Source organism: Salvelinus alpinus, chromosome 6, assembly GCF_045679555.1.
Source record: "Salvelinus alpinus chromosome 6, SLU_Salpinus.1, whole genome shotgun sequence".
Lineage (NCBI taxonomy): Eukaryota > Metazoa > Chordata > Actinopteri > Salmoniformes > Salmonidae > Salvelinus > Salvelinus alpinus.
In genome coordinates, this window is record NC_092091.1 from 39941346 (window position 1) to 39966382 (window position 25037).

The 25037-nt window shown below is 44.1% G+C and overlaps 1 protein-coding gene across 3 annotated transcripts in view; it reads right to left on the reverse strand.

Moving 5' to 3' along the window:
- Positions 1-25037, reverse strand: part of phactr1 (phosphatase and actin regulator 1) — a 66917-nt gene that overhangs the window by 4303 nt on the left and 37577 nt on the right. For 2 of the 3 annotated variants that reach the window (XM_071406607.1, XM_071406608.1), the window contains exons 2-12: positions 10975-11139; positions 8855-8935; positions 6899-7024; positions 6504-6710; positions 6049-6322; positions 4551-4726; positions 3754-3910; positions 1790-1845; positions 1621-1682; positions 652-792; positions 477-553 (exon numbers count right to left, since the gene is read on the reverse strand). In XM_071406607.1, the coding sequence (XP_071262708.1) occupies positions 477-553; positions 652-792; positions 1621-1682; positions 1790-1845; positions 3754-3910; positions 4551-4726; positions 6049-6322; positions 6504-6710; positions 6899-7024; positions 8855-8935; positions 10975-11139 (1522 nt within the window). Of the gene's footprint in view, positions 1-476; positions 554-651; positions 793-1620; positions 1683-1789; positions 1846-3753; positions 3911-4550; positions 4727-6048; positions 6323-6503; positions 6711-6898; positions 7025-8854; positions 8936-10974; positions 11140-12572; positions 13020-25037 lie in introns of those variants that run through there. The other variant, XM_071406606.1, reaches the window with a different exon arrangement.

Genomic DNA, 25037 nt, shown 5'->3' on the forward strand with positions numbered 1-25037 from the left:
AACATCTCCTAAACCCATAATGTCGACGAAACGGCCTACACGTGAGTCACTGTATTTGTATACATGTAATAGTTGCTAATTGTAAAAAAAAAAAAAAGTTTTCTATTTCGCGGATTTCACTTATCGCGGGTCATTTTCGGAACGTAACCCCCGCGATAAACGAGGGATTACTGTATAGCATTTAGCAAAAAAACTAAAATGTCTCTGAAATGAAACCACCAAGTTATACATTTTAAACAAATACATATCTGTCATTGAACAACCCCATGCCATGATTAGGTAGTGAAAAAGCACACCAATCTCTTTCAGAATTTCTTTAAACAATAAAAGCTAATTTGTCAACATTTCTGAAAATTGATATATAGCGTTTTGGAATTAAACTCTTCATATAGTTACTGTATACAGCTTGAGGTATGGGGCTAGTGTCTTTGTGTTGTCTTGCAGCTTGTAGTATGGCTGTGACATACAGTACATACCTGGTGAGATGGCGACTACCCTCATGCACTTCCATTTCTGTGTTTTTAAATTCGTTGAGTTCTTTACGTATGGCAGCCTACGAGGGACAAACAGAGCCAGAGATCAGTCTGAGAAAACAGTATCCGCGTGACTGTGCACTTGTGTATGCGCACACATGCATGTGAGTGTTATTACCTTATCAGCAGCTGTGAGTCGTGTCCAGGGTTTGTCTGCCCTCCTGTCGTAGTCCTGAGCGTCAGCAACCTCTACGTAGTCACTGAAGCGGGTCAGGATCTTAGCTTCCCTCAACTCCTCCACCGTGGGCCTCTGACTCAACTGGGTACAAGGGAAAAAGGGTTATCAGAGTGTGCGTGTGCAGGGCCGGCCCTAGTCTTTTGGGGGCTCTAAGCAAAATGTTGTTGGTGTCTGGCAATGACTGACATAACAAGAGAAACACTGCTGATGCACAACCCAAAAAATTGCACCTTGTGTATTCTACTATTGTAACTCTCAACAGTAAGTTGAGACAGAGAGGAAGAGGCAAAGTGAGAGGGATAACTGGGCCCAAAATCTGTCTTCTCCAGCAGGTGGCGTTATTGGTTATAAAGAAATGGATTGGCTTATTTGCTACGTGTGGCTTATTTGATCGAATAGAAGTTTTGGAATTCTTAGGTTGTTACGAGTGTACTGATATAAGTAGGACACGTGACGTCCCGGCAACTTTGAGAATAAAACCTATATATCGGCGTTGTGCCAGTTGTTCAAAAGCGTATAGCCCTCTCATTGGCTAGAATGGTTCCACCTGAACTTGCCTCATCCCCACTGCTTTCCATTTTTTAAGACATTTATGTTCATCTTTAGAGTGGCCACTAGACTATCTGGTCAATATAATGGATAGTCTGTCGAAGAGAACACGACTGCATTCCAATTTTTTTTGTACAAAAATAACTGTATTTTGGGTCTGGGGCCCCCTAGCGGCCGCAGGGACCTAAGCTGTCGCTTATGTCATTTATGCGTTGGACATGCCAGCTGTGTTTGTGTGGTGATTGAGGGTCACCACACACACACACTCATATTTCCAATGGTCTGTCACGTAATGGAAATTGATACCCAATTCCCCTCTCTTAGCCTTTTCCTCCCCTCTCTCACCCTCCCCTCTCTCACCTTTCTCGACAGGCGTTTCTTGAGCTCTCTCATCTCCTCCTGCTCCTCCAGGTCATTGTGGCCTGAGATAGGGGAGAGAGGGAGAGACCGGTTAGAATAGAAAAGACACTTTGTCAATTTCGTAAGACATGGAAGTCTGTCTTCTGCCTATCTAGTCTGTGCTACTTACGCTTGAGTATGTTTCTCTGTTCCAGCTCTTCTGTAGTTGGCCGTTGACTCAACCTCCTGAGGAAATAGAACTAGTGTCAGTCTGGACCATTTCCTAATGTGTTTTATTGTGTTTTATTTGCTGATGTCAGAGCAGGTTTTCTATGAGCCGTGACTGCCTCAGACTTACATGTATGTATTTACCACCCCAACAGTCTGACACAATGATTCATACAGCAACGAGAGGGAGGGAAAGAGATGGAGATAAATGGAGAGAGGGGAGGGAGGAAGGAGTAGGGGGAAGCAGAGAGATGGAGACGGAGATAAATGGAGAAAGGGAGGGAAGGAGGGAAGGGAGAGAGGGGGAAGGCAAGTTGTAGTGAGTGTGACAAATGAGAGTGGGAGGCAATAGAAGGAAGGAAATTATTTGTGAATTCTGTTTTCTTCCTGTATTGCGCCCAATGATTTATATATACATTAGATGACTGATAGGGGGCGCTGGGTTAAAGCCACCGTGTCTCCACCTTGGCAAAAAAATATTTTGGAAGCATAGAAATGCATTTATGAGTGTCTACATTAGTTTTTGCTACATTTATTATTATATTACAGACACCTTAATGCATACTTTTAAATTATATTATGTGCACTAAACATAAACAAAAACTATATAAACATTTTACTTAAAGTAAAAAAAATTCAAGATTACTAATGTTACTGTCCCCACTACAACAACAAAGAAATACATGTAATTTTAGGGCCTCCCGAGTGGCGCAGTGGTCTAAGGCATCACTACAGATCCTGGTTCGATCCCAGGCTGTGTCACAGCCGTCCGCGACCGGGAGACCCATGAGGCTGCACAATTGGCCCAGCGGCGACCGGGTTAGGGGAGGGTTTGGTCGGGTTGTCCTTGTCCCATCGCGCTCTAGCGACTCCTGTGGCGGGCCGGGTGCAATGTACGCTGACACGGTCGCCAGGTGTACAGTGTTTCCTCCGACATATTGGTGCGGCTGGCTTCCGGGTTAAGCGAGCATTGCGTCAAGAAGCAGTGCGGCTTGGCGGGGGTCATGTTTAGGAGGACGCACGGCTCTCGACCTTCGCCTATTCCGAGTCCGTACGGGAGTTGCAGTGAAGGGACAATTGGATATCACAAAATTGGGGAGAAAAAAGTGTAAAAAAAAATATGTATTTCATTTTTTTGAAATACTGTAGAATTAAATGTATTCATATGGAGGACCGCTCCTACTGGGCGGTGCCAATATGGCCAACCAGTGGCTTCAAAGCCTCTCAATGCATCAGCAATCCAGGGTTAATATACATGATCGATATTGCCACAACCCTCCTGTATTCATGTTCTGTCCTCTGTGAGGGTAAAATCCCACTTGAAGATGTCTGCCCTCTCACTGGCATATTCAAGATACAAAATGTGACAGGCTCTCTGCTACTCTCCCTCCATCCTCTACCTCTCATCAATTTCCTTCCATCCTCCGTCCCTCTACCTTTTCCACTTCCTCTCACTTCCAGCTCAGTTTCCTCTCTCCATTATGAGGTGTCATCTATCATGCTGTCTTAAGTAGCCAGGTCACATCTCAACCAGGCCACAGCAGGATGTACAGGCGCTGACTGGGAGATGAGGTGTGTGTGTGTGTGTGTGTGTGTGTGTGTGTGTGTGTGTGTGTGTGTGTGTGTGTGTGTGTGTGTGTGTGTGTGTGTGTGTGTGTGTGTGTGTGTGTGTGTGTGTGTGTGTGTGTGTGTGTGTGTGTTTGTGTTTTCAAGCACACGTGAGTTCATCTCTCACCATAATAGCTTGTTGCTTGGCAATCGTTTTGACTGTATGCAATGTGTAAGCGCAGATGAGCCTGCGTGTGTTAGTATGCGTGAATATGACTCTCTCCATGCGAGCTTGGTGCCTATATGATAACGTGACTCAAGTCTCTCCGTTGCTATAGGGAGGGTGTGCATCTGTATGTGTGTGTGCGTGTCTCTCACCGTGTGAGCTTGGTGCCTATCTGCTGCCTGAACTCCAGTTTCTCCTGGTCTGACTGTGTGGGCAGTATGTTCTTCTCCTCCAGCTCTCTCTGTGACGGACGGTTACTGATCTTAATGGCCAGGGAGTCCTTCCTCAACACCTTCAGAGCCAGGGTACCTATACACACGTACACATGTACACACACACAAACACACACACAAAATTGTTTTTTTTAGAGAGGCCAGAATAAGATCAGCAAACTTTGTCCATAACATTTTGATAAAATTGGAATTACTAGCACCACGGCTAACTCATGCACTAGCAATTCAACTGTCACAACAGTTACCCTATCCAGTGAGAGCTACAGGATGGGAGTGTGTTCACTGTTTCCAACCCACTCTTCTGTTTACATCACCCTATTACAGAGAGGAGAGGTGTGTATAAATACCTCATCGACATAACGGGCCTCAAATCAATCACTCAGACAACTGCTTATGAGAAAGAGTGAAGGGAACTACTGGAACAAGGGATCTGAGGACCAGCCATGGTGTATGTGTGTGTTTCATGACATAACAGACAGGTTACGCAACACCTCTCATTCACACGCCACTGTCACCTCGGCGCTTTGATTGGTCACACTCAACACTCAAATCAGGGACGTGAACCACAGCTCTGAATGGAGGGGTCCAATGAAAGGAGAGCTCTTAAACCACATATCCCAGCAGCCATTGAGGCTGTTACCAGGAAGCAGGGGCACCAAGCAGAGACCAAACGGCCACCACGGTCCCAAACCAATTATGTATAAACAAACACCTACTTGTAAAGAGTGTTTCATCTTCATCATCTTCTTCTTCCTCATCATCATCTTCTTCTTCTTCATCATCCTCGTCACTGTACGAACCAGGTAGTTCTTGATAGTCTTCCTCGTTGGGGAGGTTCTCTTTGTTGTAGTCACATGCTATCATCACCGTGGGAACCGCATGGTGCAGCGAGCTGAGGTCAGTGAGAAAGGTAAAAGGTTAGCAAGAGATGGTGGGCATGTGTGGGCGTTTGTGTGTCTGTCCATCCTTGCGTGTGTGGTGTTAGACAGGGGAGTAGTTAGGTAATGTCAGGTTGTTTCCACCATCAGTTACTATGAAAGGAGCTACGACCTATAACCTCTGGGACTCATGTAAACGGCACCTCAACTCAACGGAGAAAACAAGACTGAAACACTGTAGAAAAACAAGCCAGAGCTCTCTTAATTGTCACAGTAAGTGGCTCCTAAAATAAATGTTGGTACCTCGCTCTGCCGGGAAGCATTGCATGACTTATACTGACTGGATGTAACGGAGATGTAAGGGAGGAATGTAACAGACATGGTAGGCTTTAGAGACTCACATTACCACACCTAAATCACACAGCCTGTCTCAACTATAGGGGAGACAAGATGCACAGCAAAAACAAACTGCAAACCAATCACAAATTAACCTTGAGGCAGCATCACCAATCAGCAAGCAAGCAACTGTGGAGCTCCCATAATGGAGAATAATGATCTCTGTTGCTTTTACAAACTCAGTTTGGGTGTGCCTTACATAACATTTAGACAGCAAATGAGTAAATCAAAAAGGGCTACAAAAGGAATAGGATGCCTACATCTATTATGTGCTTGAGTCCATAACCACCTCCCGGCCCACCAATTAGAGTGATGGATCATGGCAGGCCAATCTGGCGCTGGCACATCAGTCACAGAGTGTGTGGGTCGATCGCAGAGTGTTCTCCACGTGTGTGATGTGTCTGTGGACAGCTGGAGATGGTGTGTGTGTGGTGCTCTAAAATGGTCTGAACTGGTTAGACACCAGCCAATGATAAACATACACCCAGAGGTAAAGCCAAGGCTCTGGGAATTTGTGCAGCTCTATATCTGAAGCTGAAGTCAACACCAGCCATGCTGCTCTCCAGGGGGGGTTGTAGGGGTTGATTCATTTTCCGTAAGGGAACATCATGTCAGAAGCCTTTTAAAAACCTCAAATACACCAAGTTTTAAATGTCCTGTTGCAGGAAAGTTCTCCTGCAAAAGTGTGATCAAATTAAGATCCTACATCTGTATTGTGGTAACTCCCAATTTAACCCTACTGATTAGAAACCCTTAGTCACATGATAAACAAGCTCCTTAACGACCCCATCCAACTCACTGCTGTAGTGTAGACACAGGGCAGGACCAATGGGAATAGAGTACAAGGCAGACTGGATATGTGAACCATTGAATCCATCCACATGGAGGCATGGATACACACACACACACACACAAACACACACTTCTCCTTAATCCTCACCTCTTGTATCGCTGCATAGTGAGGGCCAGGGTCTTGTTGAGTTCCTCGATGATGCGGCTGGGGGGGTGTAGGGGCACAGGGAGGGTCCCGTAGTGTAGGGAGTGTCCCCCCAGGGACCCCACGTGGTGGGAGGGAGGGGGGCACTTCTGAAAGGTGAGGGCCGAGGGCTCCATGCTCCCCCCCGCACCCACAGGCACACAGATCATCAGCTTCTTAGGAGGTAGAGGAGGCGACAGCTTCATGGACATACAGGGCAGCTTCACTGGCATACCGTCTAGAGGGAGAGAGAGGAGAGAAAAGAGAGAAGAGAAAAATTCGGAGTCAGATACACACATTGATACACCCACACAAGCGGCACGCTGGTGGGCTGGGGTACAGTAAAAACAGTAAGCAAAGTCAACGCAAAGAATGACACAGGGATACGCGCATAGACACAGAGGATTACAGGGCTAGACCTGTGATGTGGTTGGGCAGCCTGTTGAACGGTTTGGGGGGTAGCACTGGGGGTTGTTTTTTATGTTTTATGGTGTGATGTGATGACTCTGCCCCAGCCCCTTCGCCTGGATACACCATAACCTTCTTAGTGGGTGGAGGCTGGCTGGGATTCTGGGTGTGGTCTTGTGGACACGCCCCCTCTCCAGACATCTGGAACTCAACTGTACCTGGACATAGAATGAATCAATCAGATGATATGTTAGAACAGGGTGAATGGAAATGAACCAGTAGGTGAGCATATTGGGAGAAGGCCTGCGATTTGAGAACAACATTGACCAATCAGATGTCATGTAACAGCACAGTGAGAGACTATGAACCATTGCTTGAGAGTGTTGATAGAAGGCCTGAGACGTACCTATGGCTGACCCTGCTCCATCCATCAGCTCAGCTCCATCACATGGCGATGGATCAGACCCTCCTAATGCTGGAGACCTCCCGTTCTCCATCTTCTCCTCCTCTCCTCTCATTACTACCGCCCCGTCTGCAGAGAGAGAGAGAGATATACAGTGGGGAGAACAAGTATTTGATACCCTGCCGATTTTGCAGGTTTTCCTACTTACAAAGCATGTAGAGGTCTGTCATTTTTATCATAGGTACACTTCAACTGTGAGAGACGGAATCTAAAACAAAAATCCAGAAAATCACATTGTATGATTTTTAAATAATTAATTTGCATTTTATTGCATGACATAAGTATTTGATCACCTACCAACCAGTAAGAATTCCGGCTCTCACAGACCTGTTAGTTTTTCTTTAAGAAGCCCTCCTGTTCTCCACTCATTACCTGTATTAACTGCACCTGTTTGAACTCGTTACCTGTATAAAAGACACCTGTCCACACACTCAATCAAACAGATTCCAACCTCTCCACAATGGCCAAGACCAGAGAGCTGTGTAAGGACATCAGGGATAAAATTGTAGACCTGCACAAGGCTGGGATGGGCTACAGGACAATAGGCAAGCAGCTTGGTGAGAAGGAAACAACTGTTGGCGAAATTATTAGAAAATGGAAGAAGCTCAAGATGACGGTCAATCACCCTCGGTCTGGGGCTCCATGCAAGATTTCACCTCGTGGGGCATCAATGATCATGAGGAAGGTGAGGGATCAGCCCAGAACTACACGGCAGGACCTGGTCAATGACCTGAAGAGAGCTGGGACCACAATCTCAAAGAAAACCATTAGTAACACACTACGCCGTCATGGATTAAAATCCTGCAGCGCACGCAAGGTCCCCCTGCTTAAGCCAGTGCATGTCCAGGCCCGTCTGAAGTTTGCCAATGACCATCTGGATGATCCAGAGGAGGAATGGGAGAAGGTCATGTGGTCTGATGAGACAAAAATAGAGCTTTTTGGTCTAACTCCACTCGCCGTGTTGGAGGAAGAAGAAGTATGAGTACAACCCCAAGAACACCATCCCAACCGTGAAGCATGGAGGTGGAAACATCATTCTTTGGGGATGCTTTTCTGCAAAGGGGACAGGACGACTGCACCGTATTGAGGGGAGGATGGATGGGGCCATGTATCGCGAGATCTTGGCCAACAACCTCCTTCCCTCAGTAAGAGCATTGAAGATGGGTCGTGGCTGGGTCTTCCAGCATGACAACGACACGAAGCACACAGCCATGGCAACTAAGGAGTGGCTCCGTAAGAAGCATCTCAAGGTCCTGGAGTGGCCTAGCCAGTCTCCAGACCTGAACCCAATAGAAAATCTTTGGAGGGAGCTGAAAGTCCGTATTGCCCAGCGACAGCCCCGAAACCTGAAGGATCTGGAGAAGATCTGTAGGGAGGAGTGGGCCAAAATCCCTGCTGCAGTGTGTGCAAACCTAGTCAAGAACTACAGGAAACGTATGATCTCTGTAATTGCAAACAAAGGTTTCTGTACCAAATATTAAGTTCTGCTTTTCTGATGTATCAAATACTTATGTCATGCAATAAAATGCAAATTAATTACTTAAAAATCATACAATGTGATTTTCTGGATTTTTGTTTTAGATTCCGTCTCTCATAGTTGAAGTGTACCTATGATAAAAATTACAGACCTCTACATGCTTTGTAAGTAGGAAAACCTGCAAAATCGGCAGTGTATCAAATACTTGTTCTCCCCACTGTATATATAACATGTTCACAGTACATATCTGGCCTGGAGTCAATCCATGTGGATGCTGTGGTGCCGACTGTATGACTTGACTTCATTTCCGCCCAAAGTATTTTTGATTACGCGACAAAGAACAACTACAACAGTTTTGCCAAAAGTCTCTGCGTTCCAACCTCCCTCTGCTGTCTTCTCCTCTATTCCCTCTGACCCCTCACCTTTGTCATAGATGTCCTTCATCACTCCTCTCTTGATCAGATCCTCTCTGCTCTGCCGGGTCGACATCTTCCTCTCCAGGACTGAGGGTACAGGATATGACATCACAACAACATTAACTGACATCATATGGTGCAGAATTCTACTCTATTCTACTTCATCACCAACTTCACTGTGCTTATAACTGGCCAGCAGAATCACCACGATCTTTTTCTGATACATTGGTCTCTGTCTGAATCATAACCCAGTTATGGCTAGGGTCCTGTGAAAAAAATACTGCACGGTTAGTGTAACAGTCAACATACAGTATATTGGCTGCGAGAATATGTGTGACTGTTTGAATTATGCCAAAATGTATGCCATTATTTTAACATGCCACAATAATTCTGTTCAGAAAAAAAGCATAAACTGCACCGACAGCTGGGGGAGCAGCAGGAGATTAGAAAGACGGCGCCCCACTGGTGTGTGTGTGTGTGTGTGTGTGTGTGTGTGTGTGTGTGTGTGTGTGTGTGTGTGTGTGTGTGTGTGTGTGTGTGTGTGTGGACTACCTTGCATAACAAACTATAACACTGTAATTCATTTTTGTAAATTTACTGCAATAAATGTACAGTTCTATATTACAGTACAGTAAAGAGCAATGCATTAAGGGGGCTCAACGGCATTCCGCTACACTGTTGTAAAATTGTACAATATAGTACTGTGCACCTGTTTTGCTGCCTGCACTGTAAATCTAACAGTTTACTAACTACTGTGCTTCCAGTAATGCAATGTAAATTCTAGAAATACAGCATGTTGCTGTAGTCAGCTGTTACAGTAATATGCTGGAAATGTGTGTTTCAGTAAATGTCCTGTAAATCTACAGTAATTTACTGACTTCTGTGCTGCCAGTAATCTACTGTAAATGTACAGTAACCTACTGGCTACTGTGTTGCCAGTAATTTACTGTAAAAATTACAGGAAATGTTTTACAGTGTAGATATTATACCATAACAATGGTATAACATTATATTAGATATCTTAATTTAATTTTGGATCATTATTCAATTCAAGTGACATTGTTAGCTGGAACTCCAGTATCTGCCATCAAACTGAATCTGCAGGGAATTTTCACAATTTCACAGCTATTCTCTACATTTTTGATGAACAAGACTGATCTTGTGTAAATGTTCTGTAGCAGTATTTGGTACTTTTAATTTCAAATCATTTATAAAAAGGCTTAAGGGGACTATTATGCTCTAAAGTCTGTCTGGTCTTGCTGATGTCTAACACGCATGCACACGCACGCACACACACTGTAATAATCCCACTGTTTAAACTTTAAAGAATAGCCTGGACGTAGCTCCAGTCTCCTGTGTTATCGTTGGCCCCACTGATCCGGTTGGCGATAATATACAGCTACAGCTGACCTACAGCATTCACGCTGATCCCCTGTTACATAACCATAATATAACTATCATACACCCTGCACCTAGCTCTGATGTTTCATGGCACATATGTGCTATAACTGCTGATCCCCTGTTACATAATATAACCATCAACCAGTACAGCCCCTATCTGCCCAGCTCTGTACAGCCTACAACCATCATATACTGTAGCATATAGCCACCTAGCACTGCCTTCTGCCTCATGCCTCATAGTACCTACATTTGTCAACATAATGGAGTCATACTGTTCCTCCTAGGGGGTGAGCTGGTGAGACAGTGATCTATTCTACAACTAAATGTTGTAGCTTTATGACATAAGAGTGCGGCTACTGTGGGGCAGGGGGAGTGCTTAGGTGGCAAGCAGAGAGGTAGAATACAAGGGTTAGATCTTAGGGCTTAGGGTGGTAGATTTTAGGGTTAGGGGAGAGGTAGAAAGCAAGGCCTAGGGCTTCGGGGTTAGGGTTTAGGGAACGTGCCAAACTCATTCCACGGGGGGCAGAGTGTCTGCGTGTTTTCGCTCCTCCATTAGACTTGATTGGCGAATTAAGGTCACTGATTAGGAAGGAACTCCCCTCACCTGGTTGTCTAGGTCTTAACTGAAAGGAAAAAACAAAAACAGCTCACACTAGGCCCCCCATGGAATGAGTTTGACACCCCTGGTTTAGGGCTTAGGGTTAAAGGTTAGATATGGTTCTCACCAGAAGACGTCTGCTTGAACTTCTCGCTCTTCTTCTTCCTCCATTTCCACGGCTTGAAGAGACGCCCCAGGGTGGCAAACTTGCTCCGCCGCCGAATGGGAGGGGTGTGTGTGCCAGGGACCAGCGAATCAGATCGCATTGCCGCTATTCGCTCCACCTCCTCAACTGGAAGAGAGGAGAAAAGACGAGAGAAGAGGAGAGAAACCAGTCACATAATCCATAAAACAATACGATTCAAAGTATGTGGAACTCAGAGGAGCAATTGAAAGAATCATTCTAATTAATACATAAAGACACCATGGAAATAGACATCATTACACAAGGAATGATGAAGAGGGAATGTTACCAGATGAGGTTTAAATTTTTTCTCAATATGATGTACATACACAGCCCAGTTTAGTGCCATTGAAACTTCTCAATCTCTCTCTTTTTTTATTTTTTTTCACATCTCTCTTCACCCATCTCTCCATCGCTCTCTCCCTGAGCTATGATGATCTCTGCCCTGTGAGGGAGATGTCAGACTGTTCTAAAGTAAATACAGTGAATGCTCTGCACTTCGAGTCCTTACTCAATTTTTCCATCTCTAACCTCCACTCACCTCTAAACTCCCAACAGGCTGGAATTTTTGTTCTTGTTCAAATTCAAATAAAAATACTGACTGTCTCGCTCTTACACACACACACACACACACACACACACACACACACACACACACACACACACACACACACACACACACACACCTCTTAGTCTGCACAAGCAGTAAGTGTGTGTGAGTGAGAGTGTTATATGCCTTCAATGGCACTGCCCCCTGACCTCACATTTGCACCACATCATGATGAAGGTGGGAGTGTTCTTGGTGATATGTGCACATTGAGGGAATTTGGTCATACTGTGTATAATAGGAGAGAACGAAAAACGAATCCATCTCCTGGAATAGCTTCTGGCAGGGACATAGGAGGGTGGGTCACAGTACAGTAGCAACCTACTACTTTATCTTATCTGCAGTTATAGGTGATTCTAGATCCTTCTCAATCACTATAGATATTCTGGATTGGGGCTACTTGATAAAACCACATATCAACATGATTTCAGTTGACTAGCATGTCTGTTATCTTGGTGAATCAATGTGCCCTGTGTTTGTATAGCCTACAAAGTACAACCTCAGTGAACTATTCAAAGTAGTGCTGTCTGTCTGCTTTGATGATACAGTATAATTGCATCTAGCCGAGTGGATACATTGTTGCATAATAAAATAGTAACAGCCTACATGTAAAAACCCAGCAGAAGTATAAACAGACTATTCTAATGCTATAACCTACGCCTATATCCAATAATGTATCAAAAACAACCAATACACTCATACAGCCACATAAATAGTCTGACTCCGAGTAGTGCTATTAGGATTGGAAAAAGTCTCCGCAGCCCGTCCATCGAGAAAAACCGCCCGCGATGGGGCATATTGTTACAGGCAGTGTGCAAGGCAAGGGAGCGGTCGATTTGGAGGAGCAGCGCCAACATGAAATGGAGGAGATCAAAACATCTCCCTCTTGCTGCTGCTGCTGTGAGAACCTCAACACTCTTCTCCCTCCACTCACCGTCCCGAGGGTCTGCGCCACGGCAGTTGCTGCATATGTGCTTGATCTCCTTCCCGATCTGGCAGTGGATTATGAAAGGCATATTGTTGTTGTTTGCCACGGGTTGCTGCTCTAGCTGCTGCCGCTGCTTGCCACTGTCGTTGCGGTTCTTGGACTTCATCCGAGGCAGGCAAAATGCTCTCCTCTTCCGCGGCTTCTCCTCGGTAAGGGCTGGGAGTGGGGAGGGAGCGTCGTTACGAGATCCAGAGGAGTACCAGGGGCTCATACCGGCGTTTGCAGGACCTGCCATGGTTAGGCAATGTGGGTTGGACCCGCTGATCCTGGTTCCATCTAGCTCCCAGAGATGGAGGTAGGGGAGTTTGAAACAGTCTCTACCTTCTGCTCTAGCGCAGCAGACCTAAAATAGTCGCTGTCCAATTCGGCCAATCCCTTTGCGCATGGGGGCCAACGACGTCAGAGCTGCGAGATTTGTCAATCTGTATTATCGGTAGCTACATGGCTATGCTCTGTTCATATCCAGTTATTCAATGTTATTTTCCATTTCTTTACGGGTCCAATCCATAGAGATCGTATTAAATTACTTATTTAGTTTGTTTGCCTTTTAAATTACTTATATAGTTTTAAATTAATTATTTCGTATTCTAACTCCTAATTTTATGGTCCAATCCCTGTTTATGAATCCTCTACGTCACGACATTTGAAACTACCTCTCAACTGTATGGGCGTGTTTACGGTATATTTAATCTCCACCCACTACTGAGAACGGACTATTCTGTTGCTACAGCCTACACACAATACTTAATGTGAATATCACTATGAACACAAAAAGCCCTGATATTAAATAAAATCTGAACAACAGTGGAGGTATACCTATAAGGCCATCAACATAACATATACATCCTATAGGCCTACACCCAATCTTTCACTGCACAAACACATACTGTAGGCCTATTCACTACACTAGTGCAGGGGCCCGAACTGCTAAAGAAGCAGATTTTCCATTTCCAGTGTTTATCCAGATTCCTCTACTCCTAAACAAACACACACACACACACACACACACACACACACACAAAATAGCTTTACAGCCCAGTAGGGAGCTAGAAATACTATACTGCCAAGCTAATGAGATTGTTTGTGTGTGTGTACGTGCGTTTGCTAATGTGGATCTCAAAACCCTCCTCCAGGCATGTCGCCTTCCCAGCATGCAGTACTGCTATCACAGCTCCACACTTACAGTGGAGTGGGGATTATCACTGCTCAGTGTGTCTGTGTGTGTGTGTGTGTGTGGGTTTGTGTGCATTCTGTCTGGCTATATCACCGCCTGGTATGGCAACTAGGGTGAACACATGTCCCGGATTGTGTGGGACAGTCCTGCATTTTGGCCCTTTGTCCCACGTCCCGCAACCAAACAATCACAGTAGCTGGGGTGCAAAGGAGCAAAAACATAGATAACAATATGGGGATGAGGAAGTCGGGTGGGCTGTGTACAGGTCCAGTGATCGGAAAGCTGCTCTGACAGCTGATGGTTAAATTTAGTGAGGGAGATATAAGTCTCCAGCTTCAGTGATTTTTGCAATTCGTTCCAGTCATTGGCAGCAGAGAACTGGAAGGAAAGGCAGCCAAAGGAAGTGTTGGCTTTGGGGATGACCAGTGAAATATACCTGCTGGAGCACGTGCTATGGGTGGGTGTTGCTATGGTGACCAGTGAGCTGAGAAGGCGGGGCTTTACCTAGCAAAGACTTATAGATGACGTGGAGCCAGTGGGTTTGGCGACAAATATGTAGCGAGGGCCAGCCAACGAGAGCATACAGGTCGCAGTGGTGGGTAGTATATGGGGCTTTGGTGACAAAACAAAAGGCACTGTGATAGACTACATCCAATTTGCTGAGTAGAGTGTTGGAAGCTATTTTGTAAATGACATCGCCGAAGTCAAGGATCAGTAGGATAGTCAGTTTCATGAGGGTATGTTTGGCAGCATGAGTGAAGAAGGCTTTGTTGCGAAATAGCAAGCCGATTCTAGATTACATTTTGGATTGGAGATGCTTAATGTAAGTCTGGAAGGAGAGTTTACAGTCTAACTAGACACCTAGGTATTTGTAGTTGTCCACATATTCTCAGTCAGAACCGTCCAGGGTAGTGATGCTAGTCGGGCGGGCGGGTAGCGATCGGTTGAAGAGCATGCATTTAGTTTTACTAGCATTTAAGGGCAGTTGGAGGCCACGGAAGAAGTGTTATATGGCATTGAAGCTCGTTTGGAGGTTTGTTAACACAGTGTCCAAAGAAGGGCCTGATGTATACAGAATGGTGTCGTCTGCGTAGAGGTGGATCAGAGAATCACCAGCAGGAAGAGCGACATCATTGATATATACAGAAAAAAGAGTCGACCCGAGAATTGAACCCTGTGGCACCCCCATAGAAACTGCCAGAGGTCCGGACAACAGGCCCGACGATTTGACACACTGAACTCTATCTGAGAAGTAGTTGGTGAATCAGGCGAGGCAGTCATTTGAGAAACCAAGGCTATTGAGTCTGCCGATAAGAATGCGGTGATTGACAGAGTCGAAAGCCTTGGCCAGGTCGATGAAGACGGCTGCACAGTACTGTCTTTCATCAACGGCGGTTATGATATCGTTTAGGACCTTGAGCGTGGCTGAGGTGCACCCATGACCAGCTCGGGAAACCAGATTGCATAGTGGAGAAGGTACGGTGGGATTCGAAATGTTCGGTGATCTGTTTGTTAACTTCTTATGGCTGCACCCCGCTAACGGGATCGATATGACAACAGCCAGTGAAAGTGCAGGGCGCCAAATTCAAACAATAGAAATCTCATAATTAAAATTCCTCAAACATACATGTGTTTTATATCATTTTAAAGGTAATCTTGTTGTTAATCCCACCAAACTGTCCGATTTCAAATATGCTTTTCAGCGAAAGCACTACAAACGATTATGTTAGGTCACCACCAAACCACAATAAGCACAGCCATTTTTCCAGCGAAATATAGCAGTCACAAAAAGCAGAAAGAGATAAAATTAATCACTAACCTTTGATGATCTTCATCAGATGACACTCATAGGACTTCATGTTAAACAATACATGCATGTTTTGTTTGATAAAGTTCATATTTATATAAAAAATCTGAGTTTACATTGGCGCGTTACATTCACTAGTTCCAAAAACATCAATTGATTTTGCATAGCCACATCGTTTCAACAGAAATACTCATCATAAATGTAGACGATAATACAAGTTATACACATGGAATTATAGATATACCTCTCCTTAATGCAACCGCTGTGTCAGATTTCAGAAAAACTTTACGGAAAAAGCTAATCATGCAATAATCTGAGACGGCGCTCAGAACAATAGCCAAATTAGCCGCCATGTTGGAGTCAACAGAAACCAGAAAATACATGATAAATGTTTCGTTACCTTTGATGAACTTCATCAGAATGCAGTCCTAGGAATCCCAGGTCCACAATAAATGCTTGATTTGTTCGATAATGTCCGTTATTTATGTCCAATTAGCTACTTTGGTTAGCGCGTTTGGTAAACAATTCCAAAGTCACAAAGCGCGTCCACTATAACGTGACGAAATGTCCAAAAGTTCCATAACAGTCAGTAGAAACATGTCAAACGATGTACTGAATCAGTCTTTAGAATGTTGTTAACATACATCTTGAATAACGTTCCAACCGGAGAATTAGATTGACTTCAGTTCAGCGATGGAACGGAGCTGCCTATCACCTGAACGCGCATGGTCAAAGCATGGTCAGCTCGTGGCAGTGGTGACTAATTCCTGTCTCCTTCGGCCCCCATTCACATTAGAGTCATCAGACAAAGTTCTATTGACTGTTGACATCTAGTGGAAGCCATAGGAAGTGAAAACTCATCAATTTCTCGCTGTAATTTCAATGAGAGCTTGGTTGAAAATCTGCCACCTCAGAAAAAATCCAAACAGGAAGTGGAACTTCTCAGGTTTTTGCCTGCCATATGAGTTCTGTTATACTCACAGACATAATTCAAACAGTTTTAGAAACTTCAGAGTGTTGTCTATCCAATACTACTAATAATATGCAAATATTAGCAACTATGACTGAGGAGCAGGCCGTTTACTCTGGGCACCTTTCATCCAAGCTACTCAATACTGCCCCTGCAGCCATGGCTTTTGAAGACTTTAGAAAGAGGGGGATGACCGCGGCAGCTTTCCAATCTTTAGGGATCTCAGACGATACGAAAGAGGTTGAACAGGCTAGTAATAGGGGTTGCAACAATTTCAGCGGATAATTTTAGAAAGAAAGGGACCAGAATGTCTAGCTGATTTGTAGGGGTCCAGATTTTACAGCTCTTTCAGAACAACAGCTATCTGGATTTGGATGAAGGAGAAGCAGGAGGGGGGGCTTGTGCAAGTTGCTACGGGGGGTGCAGAGCTGTTGGCCGGGTTAGGGGTAGCCAGGTGGAAAGCATGGCCAGTCGTAGAAAAATGCTTATTGGAATTCTCGATTATCATAGATTTATCGGTGGTGACAGCCTCAGTGCAGTGGACAGCTGGGAGGAGGTGCTCTTATTCTCCATGGACTTTAAGGGATGCAATTTTTGTGTTCGATGCTAATGCAGTACGCAACAGGATGTTTTTGTGCTGGTCAAGGGCACTCAAGTCTGGAGTGAACCAAGGGATATACAGTGGGGAGAACAAGTATTTGATACACTGCCGATTTTGCAGGTTTTCCTACTTACAAAGCATGTAGAGGTCTGTAATTTTTATCATAGGTACACTTCAACTGTGAGAGACGGAATCTAAAACAAAAATCCCGAAAATCACATTGTATGATTTTTAAGTAATTAATTAGCATTTTATTGCAAGACATAAGTATTTGATACATCAGAAAAGCAGAACTTAATATTTGGTACTGAATCCTTTGTTAGCAATTACAGAGATCATACGTTTCCTGTAGTTCTTGACCAGGTTTGCACACACTGCAGCAGGGATTTTGGCCCACTCCTCCATACAGACCTTCTCCAGATCCTTCAGGTTTCGGGGCTGTCGCTGGGCAATACGGACTTTTAGCTCCCTCCAAAGATTTTTTATTGGGTTCAGGTCTGGAGACTGGCTAGGCCACTCCAGGACCTTGAGATACTTCTTACGGAGCCACTCCTTAGTTGCCCTGGCTGTGTGTTTCGGGTCGTTGTCATGCTGGAAGACCCAGCCACGACCCATCATCAATGCTCTTACTGAGGGAAGGAGGTTGTTGGCTAAGATCTCGCAATACATGGCCCCATCCATCCTCCCCTCAATACGGTGCAGTCGTCCTGTCCCCTTTGCAGAAAAGCATCCCCAAAGAATGATGTTTCCACCTCCATGCTTCACGGTTGGGATGGTGTTCTTGGGGTTGTACTCATCCTTCTTCTTCCTCCAAACACGGCGAGTGGAGTTTAGACCAAAAAGCTCTATTTTTGAATCATCAGACCACATGACCTTCTCCCATTCCTCCTCTGGATCATCCAGATGGTCATTGGCAAACTTCAGACGGGCCTGGACATGCGCCTGCTTGAGCAGGGGGACCTTGTGTGCGCTGCAGGATTTTAATCCATGACGGCGTAGTGTGTTACTAATGGTTTTCTTTGAGACTGTGGTCCCAGCTCTCTTCAGGTCATTGACCAGGTCCTGCCGTGTAGTTCTGGGCTGATCCCTCACCTTCCTCATGATCATTGATGCCCCACGAGGTGAGATGTTGCATGGAGCCCCAGACCGAGGGTGATTGACCGTCATCTTGAACTTCTTCCATTTTCTAATAATTGCGCCAACAGTTGTTTCCTTCTCACCAAGCTGCTTGCCTATTGTCCTGTAGCCCATCCCAGCCTTGTGCAGGTCTACAATTATATCCCTGATGTCCTTACACAGCTCTCTGGTCTTGGCCATTGTGGAGAGGTTGGAATCTGTTTGATTGTGTGTGGACAGGTGTCTTTTATACAGGTAACGAGTTCAAACAGGTGCAGTTAATACAGGTAATGAGTGGAGAACAGGAGGGCTTCTTAAAGAAAAACTAACAGGTCTGTGAGAGCCGGAATTCTTACTGGTTGGTAGGTGATCAAATACTTATGTCATGCAATAAAATGCAAATTAATTATTTAAAAATCATACAATATGATTTTCTGGATTTTTGTTTTAGATTCCGTCTCTCACAGTTGAAGTGTACCTATGATAAAAATTACAGACCTCTACATGCTTTGTAAGTAGGAAAACCTGCAAAATCGGCAGTGTATCAAATACTTGTTCTCCCCACTGTATCTGTTCTTAGTTCAAAGATTTTTTAATGGGGCATGCTTATTTAAGATGGTGAGGAAAGCACTTTCAAAGAACAACCAGGGATCCTTTACTGACGGGATGAAGTCAATATCCTTCCAGGATACCCGGGCCAGGTCGATTAGAAAGGCCTGCTCGCTGAAATGTTTTAGGGAGCGTTTGACAGTGATGAGGGGTGGTCGATGGACCGCCGACCCATTAAGGACGCAGGCAATGAGGCAGTGATTGCTGAGATCTTGGTTGAAGACAGCAGAGGTGTATTTAGAGGGCAAGTTGGTCAGGATGATATCTATGAGGGTGCTCATGTTTACGGATTTAGGGTTGTACCTGGTAGGTTCCTTGATTATTTGTGTGAGATTGAGGGCATCTAGCTTAGATTGTAGGACGGCCGGGGTGCTAAGCATATCCCAGTTTAGGTCACCTAACAATACGAACTCTGAAGATAGATGGGGGGCAATCAATTCACATATGGTGTCCAGGGCACAGCTGGGGACTGGGGGGGGGGGGGGGGGTCTATAACAGGCGGCAACAGTGAGAGACTTATTTCTGGAAAGGTGGAATTTTAAAAGTAGAAGCTCGAACTATTTGGGAACAGACCTGGATAGTATGACAGAACTCTGCAGGCTCTCTCTGTAGTAGATTGCAACTCCTCCCACTTTGGCAGTTCTATCTTGACGTAAAACGTTGTTGTTGGGTATGGAAATCTCTGAATTTTTGGTGGCCTTCCTTAGCCAGGATTCAGACACGGCAAGGACATCAGGGTTGGCGGAGTGTGAGATTGAGAGGCTTCTGATGTTAACATACATGAAACCAAGGCTTTTTCGGTTACAGAAGTCAACAAATGAGAGTGCCTGGGGACACGCAGGGCCTGGGTTAACCTCCACATCACCCGAAGAACAGAGGAGGAGTAGGATGAGTGTACGGCTAAAGGCTATCAAAACTGGTCGTCTAGTGCATTGGGGACAGAGAATAAAAGGAGCAGATTTCTGGGCGTGGTAGAATAGATTCAGGGTATAATGTACAGACAGGGGTATGGTGGGGTGCGGGTATAGTGGAGGTAAACCCAGGCACCGAGTGATGATAAGAGAGGTTGCATCTCTGGACGGGCTAGTTATGCTGGGTGAGGTCATCACATGTGCGGGAGATGGGACAAAGGATGTGTCTGAGGCATGTTGAGTGGGACTAGGGGCTCCGCAGTAAACTAAGACAATAATAACTATCCTAAACAACAGTGTGCAAAGCATATTGACATTTGAGAGAGACATAAAGCGAGGCATAAAGCAAACACAGGTGTTGATTGGGAGAGCTAGCTAAGGCAACAACGGGTAAGACAACAGCTAATCAGCTAAGACAACAACAACAGGTAAAATGGCGATGAATGGGCAGAGAGGGTCGGTTAACTACACACAGGGCCTGAGTTGGGGCCGACAGATAAACAAAAAATAAACAAAATGGAGTACCATGAATACACATTGTTCTGATTTTATTTAGGAGAGAGGAAGATAGAGAGAAAGAGTGTAGGGAGAAAATGCAATTCTGCAGCGACATCATTCATGATTCATCCTTCAATCCTTCTCTATATTCCTTGTTAACAGAAGATGGAGAAGAGGAGAGGGTGCAACATGGATGATTCATCAGCTATTTCTATAGCGAATGCCATCTGAACAAAGGTAATAATTGCAGTGTATACATCTAATACATATCCCCATCCGAGAAAATATGGTCTCATCTGACTCACACCATGGCAGGTTGTCATGCTGTAGACTTGGTTGATGGTAGAGGTTTATCATAAGAGTGATAGGTGGACCATTACCAGTTCATTCATGCAGCATTACTGCCCCCTGCTGACAGCTATAGAAATCACTTATTGCAGCAGTAGCTTCGTGTTATAAAAAGCAGGTGGCGATAGCTGATAGTAAATGGAGGACAGTCACAGTAGTGGCTCGTTCTGCAGTATTCATTCAGAGGGAACAATACACGGACAATGCTGCCTATCTAACACACATGAACACGCGAACAAGCACATACACACATACGCTTTCACACTCAACTCAATTCAAAGGGCTTTATTGGCATGGGAAACATATGTTTACATTGCCGAAGCACTCTCTCTTACCTCTCCCCCCACCACTCTCTCCAACCCAGTCATGGTTTTGAGTGTAGCAGTCAGGGGTGCACAGTCAGAGAGGAGAGCAAAGTCCTCAAAGCTGACTCACTCTGTAATCACTCATGTAAATGGTCAAGATCTCTTTTTTTTCTACCATGTTATTGACTTGTTTATTGTTTACTCCATGTGTAACTCTGTGTTGTCTGTTCACACTGCTATGCTTTATCTTGGCCAGGTCGCAGTTGCAAATGAGAACTTGTTCTCAACTAGCCTACCTGGTTAAATAAAGGTGAAATAAAAATAAAAAATAAAATAAAAAAAGATGGGGCAGTTAAACAGAGGACACTGTTTAAACCATGTGTGTGCTCGTGTGCTTGCATGACAGCAAGCATGTTGCAAGTATATGTGTTATGTGTTCTGTGTGTCTGTGTGTGTGTGCCCACATACTTGTATGACATTTAGCACAGTGTGTGCAAGTATGTGCTGTGTGTGTGCGTGCGTGTCCGTGTGTGTGTGTGTGTGATGACATAACAACATGGTAAAAAGTCCCCCCTCCTGGCTGATGCTGACTGGCTGTTGAAGCACTGTGAGTCATAGAGCCTTTAACTCCGCCAGTGATGAACAGCAAACATAATCCTCAGTACTTTAATATTGTTGTAGCCTCTTTACCACTGCAGCACTCAATACCACTTGGTTAGGGCTATACGACATCATCATCATCATCATCATCATCTCTGCCATTTCTCGACTATCAATTGCTCAGGATAACATCAGGGCATGGACTGCTCAGAGCTCAGTGGTAGTACTGGCACCTATTGGCAGAGTGGTAGAGAAGAGTAGAGATTTGGTAAAACGTATACAGTATGCAGCATGCCTCAACAATAATAAGGTCTGCTTATACATTTAACTTGATCCAAAGATTTGCTGATGTAACAGTATAACTTTAAACCGTCCCCTCGCCCCGACACGGGCGCGAACCAGGGACCCTCTGCACACATCAACAACAGTCGCCCACGAAGCGTCGTTATCCATCGCTCCACAAAAGCCGCGGCCCTTGCAGAGCAAGGGGAAACCCTACTTTAGTCTCAGAGCAAGTGACGTAACTGATTGAAATGCTAGTAGCGCGTACCCGCTAACTAGCTAGCCATTTCACATCCGTTACACTGACTGGTTATGGACTTGTTATTTCAAATGTGACACAGATACGACAAGGAAATTGACCTGACCTTCATGTAGGTTTTCAACATTATATCCCAAATTAAATACAGTACAACACAATATAATACAATACCATCCTGGCTCATCAGTCATGTCATTTCCATAGATATATAGTCATCTGTCTGCATTATGCGTAGGCATATTCCCGCCCTATAGGACCATATATCCTCTATTGACCAGCCTACATCATAACTATGAACGGAGGCAGGAGGTCTGGCTTATTTATATTCTCCCGTCATGAATGTTAAAGCATAATCAATAACCAAGTGATAACAATAACACTGTTTACCAACATGGATCTATTTCCTTGGATCTATTTCAGGCAGATCCCACACTTTCATCTGTGAGACAACGCACCATGGTGAGGGCGAGGGTGTATTTAGTAAGGGTGAGATTAATGAGATCGAACGGAAGTGACTATATTTATGGATGGGCGTGAAAACAATGTAGGAAATCAAAATATATTTATTAGTTCCAAATAGGACAATCAACAATTACAGAAATACAATTTTCTAGTTTATTTCCCCCACACATACCCCAACAACCCTAAGATAGACAAAAGCATAACTACCAAACATTAACAGAAACATACAAAAATAGAAAGGTCCTCACATTTCCAATAATAAAAATAAATAAAAAGTAGAATATGCAGTCGCAGATAATGCAGATTACGCTTCAACTATAGCCAATATTCACAGAAAAAAATTGAGAATATACAGATTCACAGCTTCCATGCTTCTACAGTATCACCGGTTTGCAAAAACTCACAAAGCAGATCCCAAATATCATGAAACTCTGGGGCTTTCTTTTTCACAATATAAGTACATTTTTCAAGAGCCAAGTTAATAATTTTTTATCAATGACCAAGTGAGGGGGAACTGACATACTTCCAGTGGAAGCAATTAAACGTCTAGCTTGTAATAGGCAGAGGTCAACCATTTTATTTTCTCTCTCATGTAAAGTGATATTCCCTGGGTAAAGATTTAGGATGCAAAGTTTACGGATTAGTGGTATTCGGGTAGAGGTAATCTCAGAGATATAGCAGAGTACTGAGCTCCAAAACTTTTGTATCTCAGCACATTCCCACAGGCATTGATACAAGGTGCCTAAATGCGTGTTACATTTAACACACAGGTCTGGGATATTAGTGTCAAATTTGTGGAGCTTAACAGGGGTGATATATGATCTCATTATCCAATTGTATTGCAACAATCTCAGGCGGGTGTTTATTGTCTGTATCTGAGCTCTAGAACATATCATACCCCAGTCCTCTGCTGAAATATCTTCCTGCATATATCTTGTATCCACTGAAGTCTCTTACTATCAGAGTTGTCTTTATGTGTAGCTACCATTTTCCCATATAATGATGTCATGTGACCTCTCCCATAACACATATTAACAGAGCGTTTCTAAAGTGGTCAAAGGAGGTTGTAGGGCAGATTGTTTTAGACTAGAAAAAACAAAGCTTCTCAATTGTAACTATTTGAAAAAATGCTTTTGTGGTAAGTTAAATCTTCCCTTTAGTTCTTCAAATGAAAATGGGCCCTTTTTCATTGTATAAGTCCATTACTTTAACAATACCTTTTCTTGCCCATTCTTTAAACCCCAAGTAATTTTTTTTTACCAGGTGTGAAATGATCATTGCCCCAAATTGGTGTAAAACTGGATAATACAGGGAATTCGCCCAGATATGCTGTAATTTGTGCCATATAGTTAGGGTGTTTTTAACAAAGGGATTCGTAGTATTCTTCTTTAGTTTCTTAAAGGGAGCAGAGTACAAATATCCATCCAAAGTTAAGCCTTTTGTGGACAACATTTCGGTCTACAGCCAGGGTGAGTATGGTTTCTTGGAGAACCAAAACATTGCAGCTCTATGTTGTGCAGCCAGTAATACCACTGTAGGTTTGAAAGTTGCAACCCCCCTCTGTCATAGGGCAAATGAAGAAGAGAAAGGCTAAGCCTTGGTTCTCTGTTGCTCCAGATAAAATTTGAGAGTATCTTGCTGATCTTTGGGAAAAAATAAAATGGTGGAGCCAGAGGAATTGATTGAAATAGATAAAGACATTTGAGTGGAATATTCATCTTAATAATATTTATTCTACCAATACTAGATATAGGCAATGATGTCCATCTGTCGATGGATTCTGTTACACTTGTTACCATGGGTTCATCATTTGTTGAACTCAAGGAGCTCATTTCTGGTGTGATTTTAATACCAAGATACGTGAAACCTTGTTCTGTATTCACAAATGGATGCTGTAAAACTGGATTCAGTCTCTCTTGCTTCTGGAGGAAAAGGATGGGAGATTTGGTTTTATTAACTTTAAACCCAGAAAACGGACCAAAGTTATTAATTCAATTGGAGAGGGAAGAGATAGAATTCTTTAGATCTGTTAGGAATGAATAAAGGGTATCATCGGCATACAGGGCCACACGATGTTAAAAATCGGGTGGGCCCTTACTGCAATTGCAAAGGGTTCTATAGCTAAAAGAAAGAGTCTTGGATTGGCCTGACATCCTTGTCTCGTGCCCCGAAAAGGCTTAAAAGGTTGTGAAATCAAGTTGTTAGTGGCAACTTCTGCAGTGGGGTCCGTATATAATATCTTAATCCATTTACAGAAGTAGTTCCCAAACCAAAATCTCTTAAGCACTTCAAATAAATAACCACTTAACTCGATCGAATGCCTTCTCTGCATCAAGTGAGAGTATGGCAGTATCAGGGGACCCTTCACACATGTTTAGTACTCTCCTCACATTGTGAAAACCTTGATGGCTTTTCACAAAGCCATTTTAGTCTTTGTGTATTAGATATGGGAGCACTCTATCCTATCTC